Raw genomic sequence first — 6,997 nt, 5'->3', positions numbered from 1 at the left:
GGGAAGGGGAGGGGAGGGGGAGGTCATGTGCTAAGCCTGAAGGAATAATGAGGCTAGAGGAAGGGGTCTGAGCAAAAGGATTTTCATCTTGTAAGCAGGTGGGAAAGCCTGATGCCTAGTAGAGCAGAGAATTTGTTTCTTGCCTGGAATGTGCGACATGGTCAGGTGGGGCACGGGGTGGCTAGGGAGGCCAAGCTGACCCTGGAACCCTGGTTGACGATGTGGTCTGGAAAGTGGTCTGGAAAGTTCCCTCTAGCTGCAGAGCTGGGGAGTTTGGAGGGGGCTAGACAGCGGGGTACTTTCTGCCATGCCCACTTAGCTGTCACCCCCCTCACCTTCTGGCCAGGAGGCAGTGTCCCCTCCACACTGGCTGCCCTGTGCCAGGCTCTGGGCACAGTTCCACAGTTCCCAGGGAAATGTGCATGACAACAGCCTGGCTCCTGGCTGAAAAGGGACTTGTGGTTCCCCCCCACACACACACACACAAAGCAGGGCACTTACCAGGGCGTTATTAATTTTTTTACTTAAAAAGAAAATATATATTGTGCTAAAGCATAAGACAGTAAAGTTATGTATGTTACTAAACTGAATATAAATACTGTATAATAAATCATGATTGATTTCTTCCTTGAAGCTAAAAGTCAAGGAAAGATACAGCCTGAAGCTCAAAATAGGATGAGAAATTATCCTCATGATTATGCTATGCATCATAGCAAAAGAGATTTTGCAGTTGTAATTAAGATTACTAATAAGCTGTCCTTCAGATAATCTAGCGGGAAATCATCCTACTGGGACTGAACTAACCACAACATCCCTTAGATTCTGTTTGTTTGTTTTTTGAGGCAGGGTCTCACTGTGTAGTCCAGGCTAACCTTAAACTCAACTAGGTAGTCTAGGCTGGCCTTGAACTCCCAGTGATCCTCTTTGCCTCAACCTCCTGAGTGCTGGGATTACAGCTGTATGCCTCCACACCCAGAGCCCTTGAATTCTTCAGTGGAGATTATTAGAAATGAGACAGGGCCAGTTAGTGGGGGAGGGCCCACAATAGGGGCTTCTAGCAAGGCACTGAAGGTTGCTTCCATCAGCTGAGAAATGCTCTCAGCCAGCACCCACAAGAGAACAGGGACATTGGTCCAATGCTGAATTCTGCCAGCAACTCAAACGACCTTAAAAGAGGCAACCGAGCCTCAGATGAGGTAGCAGTCCCAGCTAACACCTTGAGTGCAAGTGGGCAGGACCCAGAGTAGAGGATTTGGAGGAGACCAAAGCTCCTGGCCTACAGAAACTATGAAACCATAAATGGAGTTTTCTGAGCCATTAAGTTTGTGGTAATCTGATAGATAGCAACAGAAAATTAATGCAATCTTTATATCTTCTAATATCAAACAATTGAAAGCAACAGAGCAACCAAAACTAGATGAAAGTTTGTTTTTGGTACTAATTCTTTTTTTTTTTTTTAATTTTTTTTTATTTATGTGTGTGTGTGTGTGTGTGTGTGTGTGGCCAGCTCAGCCCACCAGGGGGCGGGGCTGGCTGGCATGTGGTGCTGGGGGATTGAACCACGGTCCCTGTGCTTTGCTAAGTTTGTTCTAAGTAGGTGCTTTAGACCACTGAGCCATCTCACCAGCACATTGTTTTTGGTACTAATTCTAAATTACTCTATTGCAGCATTGCAGCAGAAGACTTTAATTCACCTCTGTCAGGAGGTAAAGTCCTCAAGGAATCCAGAAACAAGTAAGACTTTAGGACACGAGAGAAAGAGAGGGAGGGAGACAGACAGACAGATAGACAGACAGACAGACAGACAAGAGTAGCCATGTATTTGACTAGAAGTTTTCTATATAAAGTCTAAGTAGAAACGGCAGAATTATTCTCCATGTTCAGTGCAAAAAACCATAGAAACAAACAAGTTCAATATGTATAATTCTTATACTGAACTTCCACAGGGGGCCAGATTTTCTGTGTATCACATTAAGATATTAACTATTGATTTTATTAAAAATTGTTATCAAATATATATTTTTAAATCTTTCCAAAATTTTTGCCTCAAAAGTTATGCAAATTTTCCTTTCTAAGCTATTATTATTATTATTATTTTTTTATTTTTTATTTTTTGGTCTTTTTAAGACAGAGCCTCAGAGATGTGTTAGAATGAAGACTTGAGCATGTTTCTTTTAATTGAATGTTCCTTTGAGGTCCACATTTTAAAGCAATACTAAGAAAGACTTTAAGTGTTATTTTGGGAGACTTATGGTGTGTGTACGAGGAGCAGATGGTGGCGGACATTTCGCCAATAGAGTCCTGTAAGGAGGAAAAAGTAAAGTGAAAAACACGCGGACAGACTTTGCTACATGACCAGTTGATGCTTACAAGTGAAAATAGTTCTATTGATTTGTCATTTCTCAAGATATTTGATATCATCTGCATTATGTGTTATGTTTGTTTTAATCATTTAAAAAGAACAGAAGATTATATACACTATGATCTAAATACCTTGCTGTGTATGAGGATGAACGGAGATTTAATAGTTTTATAAAAGTAAGTTGGTGGGCTGGTGAGATGGCTCAGTGGTCTAAAGCACCTACTTAGAGCAAGCTTAGCAAAGCACAGGGACCACAGTTCAATCCCCCAGCACCACATGCCAGCCAGCCCCACCCCCTGGTGGGCTGAACACGCCACACACACACAAAGTAAATAAATAAATTTTTTAAAAAAGAAAGATTAAAAAAAAAGCAAATTGTCATAAAGTTTTATGAAACTGTAGCTACAATTTAATTTCACCCCAATAATGTTTGTATTACCTTTGCCAAAGAGCTACCAATAAATTAAGTCTCTTCTAAAAAAAAAGACAGAGCCTCACTGTACAGTTCAGGCTGGTCTCAAGTTCACATTATGGTCCAGATTGGTCTCGAACTCACAACGATCCTCCTTCCTCAGCCCAGGCAGGAATGCTGGGATTACAGACCTGCACCATGCCCAGTCTCTAAGCAATTAATACTAAGAACTGTATCATGAGTTCTCTTTTTGTTGAACCTCCCTCCTTGTTTGAAATAAATGACATGTGGTCCTAGTGTGTTATTCTTTGACTATGATGCCTTACTCTGTTGCTAATTTTTCTGCAATGCCTGTAGCAGATTTGTCTGGTGTGTGTGTGTGTGTGTGTGTGTGTGTGTGTGTGTGTGTGTGGTTTGCCTTGGTGGGTTATACTATCAAAGTTACATTAGTTTCAGGTTTAGGGATAAAGTCTCAGTAAGATGATAAGAGATTGTCTTCATTGCTTTTAATAATTTTCCTGCTTTTTTTTCACACAGTGATTTCTTTCCAGAGACAGCAGAAAAGTTCAAGACAGCACCACGTGGTATGTGATATTCTGTGAGGACATTCTAGCTGAAGACTCTAGTGAAAACAAAGCAAAACAAATCCCTGTGTACTGACTACTAAAAGAATATAGCCAATAACATTTACAGTGTGTGTGTGTGTGTGTGTGTGTGTGTGTGTGTGTGTGTGTGTGGCTGAAGAGAAAGAGAGTAACTTGGGGGAAAGCTAACTTTATCTTGTCCCCCCCTGCACCCTTGTTCCTGCTATCCCTTTTGCGCCCCTAGAAATGACCTTCAACACTTAAAGTGTCAAAAGCTTTCCCTTCCGGCCTACTATTTTTTCCTGTCCCTCTCTTGACATCTGTGCCATCTCCTCGCGCCTGCCCTGCCTGCCAGCAGTAGGCATCCTTCTCTCTACCCACAGGCCCTCTCCTCCAGCCTGTCGGAAGACATCATTTCCTTGCTTGAGAGCTTGGAGACCTAGGCTCTTGCCTTCTCCCTTTGTTGCCCATCAGCTGAGGGTTCTTATGCTTGATTCATACGTAAATCATGAATGAGTAAAGTGTAGGTCTCCTATCAGTTCTGATGCCACCAGATGATGCTGGCTGATACTGGATGCAACAGCTGGCACAGCTGGCTGCTGGTCACCGCCACTGCTGACTGCTGCCAGCTTGTACCAGACACTGGAGGTTAATTCTGCTGGGTGCCGGTCTATGCTACTGATCTTTGTTCCCTGCTGATTTCTGAACCTCTTTGGGGCCAAAAGATCCAAGTGTTTGTTGCTCACTCTTTTGAGTTGATGACTTTGACTTAGTTCGCATCTGAGTACATTTATATAGACCTTTGGAGCCCACACAACTCAAGAAATAAATGGCAAGCAGATTTACAGGACCATCAAAACCAGTCTTTATTTTAATTGGGCCTGCACTGCAGTGTGGAGGGGTCATGACCTTGGAGGGAGCCCCCCTAGATCACCCCAAGAAGGTGTGGAGTGCTGCCTGTGTTGCAGCTGCATGTCTGTGGTTGGGCCAAGCAGCTGGAGGGCTCCAGGACAGCTGTAGCTGCAGGGCCGAGGTTCAGTAAGGGTTTGGCGTGACAAGCTGTTTGACTGACAGCTGTCACTCTGGGGGGAAATGGTGGGGCTGAAATCAGGCACTCTTTGGGAGGTCTAGCTGTGCTTGTCACAACAGATGGGGTTCAGGTTTCCCCATATATCTCCCTCCCTGATCTTAGCCATGCCAAGGTGCCCCCCTTCTTCAAAGAGGCAGCAGGGACATATGCTGTGGGAGCAGGGGAGGAGCACAACCGGTGGCAGTCCCTGCATTCCTACAGCACTCCCTGGAGCAGAATGGTCACTAAATAACCAGGGAGGACACCGTTGGGCAGTGAGGGAGGGACTAAGACAGCCTCTGTTCAAGCTCAGGCAAAACAGACTCAGCTTTATCTTATTCTGCATCTTCTTCCCAGGGCTTTGGCTAGTTTTACCTTCCTTTGCCAGCAGGCAGACATGATTATGCATCATAGTGTATTCTGAAGTGTGTAGCACAGTGCTGTCCTAGTGGGTGTTCATCTCAAGCCTATTGTTTGAGACAGGGTCTGACTATGTAGTTTAGGCTGATCTTGAACTCACCGTGTAGCCCCAGGCTGGCCTTGAACTCATGGTCATTCTCCTGCTCCAGCCTTCTGAGTGCTGGGATCATAGGCATGCACCACCATGCCTGGCTCATCTGGAAGTTTTTAAAAAAAAAAAAAAAATTGTATCAAAATCTTGCCAGGGTGTGGTGGTGCACACCTATGATCTCAGCAATATGGGGGACTGAAATAAGAGGATCAAAGGTTTCAGACCAGCCTGGGCAATTTAATGACATAGCAAGAATATCTCCAAGTAAAAAGGGTGGGAGGTGCAGTTTAGTGCAAAGGCATTGGCTTAATTTACAGCACCACAAAACAAGCAGTAGAAATCCACCAGGAGCAGTAGGTGGGTCTTAAACGTAACCCTCCCTACAACATGCACTCCACACCAGCAAGGATGTTACAGGCACCCCCTTGCTGGGTAGAAGTAATAAGGAAACGAGAAAACCCAAGGGTATTTTCCCCAATTCCATAGCACAACTCCAGAGAAAAGACAGGGCAGATGAGAGACAGAAACAGGGAGATAGGAGAGAGAACAACTTTTCCCATTCCACAGGAAAGCTACAACTTAGATGGCAGTTGTAATATAGTAGGCGTGTGGTGGGGGCTTTAACTGAATGACTCATGGAATCCCCACCACAGCCCTGTAAGAGACATACTTCTGTTATCTCCCCTCCCCCCCCCCTTTGCAAAGGGAGAAACGGGCATAATCACAAAATCGCAGAGCCAGGACACAAACTCAGAGTCTAGTTCCTGATTTGCTGGTCTTAATACCAAAGTGTTTTGGTCTTAAAACCAAAACTCAAGAGCTGGGCATGGCGTTGCACACCTGTAATCCCAGCACTTGGGAGGCTGAGGTAGGAGGATTATTGTGAGTTCAAGATGAGCCTGGGCTACAAAGTGAGCTCAAGGCTAGCCTGAGCAGGATAGTGAGGCACGGTCTCAAAAAGATTAATTAATTAATTAATCAAACCAAAGGTCAGCAGAGACCTTTGAAGAATTAGGAAGTTCAAGGTTTTAAGTAAACAGGATTCAGGGGTGGGGAGATGGCTTAGTAGAAAAAGCGCTTCCCTGGCAAGCACAAGGGCCTGAGTTCAATCCCCAGTTCCACCAAAAAAAAAGATTCAGAAATAATAATGAGACTGTTTAAGTAGCCAAAAGAAATGGAAAATTCTTGGGCTCAGGAAATCCATAGCAGGGAAAGCTGGGTGTGGGAATTGGCAGAGAAGAGGGATATAGCATAGGAGAAGCATCGGAGGCTGGAGAGCGAGCGTGGCAAGCTGCCTGGCAAGCGCAAGGACCCAGGTTTGATCCCTGGTACCACATGCTGTGCCAGCCCTGGAACCAGGCATGGTGGTGCACACCTGTAATCCCAGCGCTGCAGATGCTGCGACAGGAGGATCACTATGGGTCTGAGCTGTGTAGCTAGACCCTGTACCAAATAAATAAGTAATAAAAAAGAAGGAAATGGGAGCATTTCCTGCATTACCATAAAGGCTGAGCTTTCTCTGTTCAAAGAGTGGTGCTCACATTCCTGCGCCTCTGTGTTCCATTGCTAGAAGGGGCCATGGGAACCAGTGGCCCTCACAGACTTGGGGACTAGGAACCGGGGCACAGGATCTAGAGGTGCGGGAAGACTTGGAGACCTGGTTTACATTTAGTTGTTCTGTATATGTTTTACTTTTTAAAATTTTTAAAGTTTTTTAATCAATGGGGTATAATGCATTAAAAGTTCATTCACAGAAATGTTCTATAGATAATCTAAATTTCATTGCTGGATCAAACTGCACATCTGTATCTAAATTCACAATTCATCTCTTGCTCTTGAAAAGGAGCTGTTATGAATACCTGTGAATGTCTGTTGCCCTCAAACCCTCCCTTTTATCTTACCTCTTATTCTTTATTTTCTTCTTGTGTGAGGAAGTGCTGGGGATTGAACTCAGGGAGTAGTGAACTACATCTCAGGGAGTAGTGAACTACATCTTTTCGTTATTTTTTTGTTTGAGACATATTCTTTTTTTTTTTTTTTTTTTTTTGCGGAACCGGGG

At 44.3% G+C, this 6,997-nt stretch overlaps 1 protein-coding gene across 1 annotated transcript in view; it reads left to right on the top strand.

Moving 5' to 3' along the window:
* Mroh9 (maestro heat like repeat family member 9) overlaps positions 1-6,997 on the top strand; it is a 112,173-nt gene that overhangs the window by 24,878 nt on the left and 80,298 nt on the right. The window contains exons 2-3 of the mRNA XM_023711420.1: positions 1,669-1,734; positions 3,312-3,358. Of these exons, the coding sequence (XP_023567188.1) occupies position 1,734; positions 3,312-3,358 (48 nt within the window). The 5' untranslated portion in view covers positions 1,669-1,733. The remainder of the gene's footprint in view (positions 1-1,668; positions 1,735-3,311; positions 3,359-6,997) is intronic.

Source organism: Octodon degus, unplaced genomic scaffold (genome assembly GCF_000260255.1).
Source record: "Octodon degus isolate 3935 unplaced genomic scaffold, OctDeg1.0 scaffold00021, whole genome shotgun sequence".
Taxonomy (NCBI): Eukaryota; Metazoa; Chordata; class Mammalia; order Rodentia; family Octodontidae; genus Octodon; species Octodon degus.
This window is presented reverse-complemented; position numbering and strand designations above follow the sequence as displayed.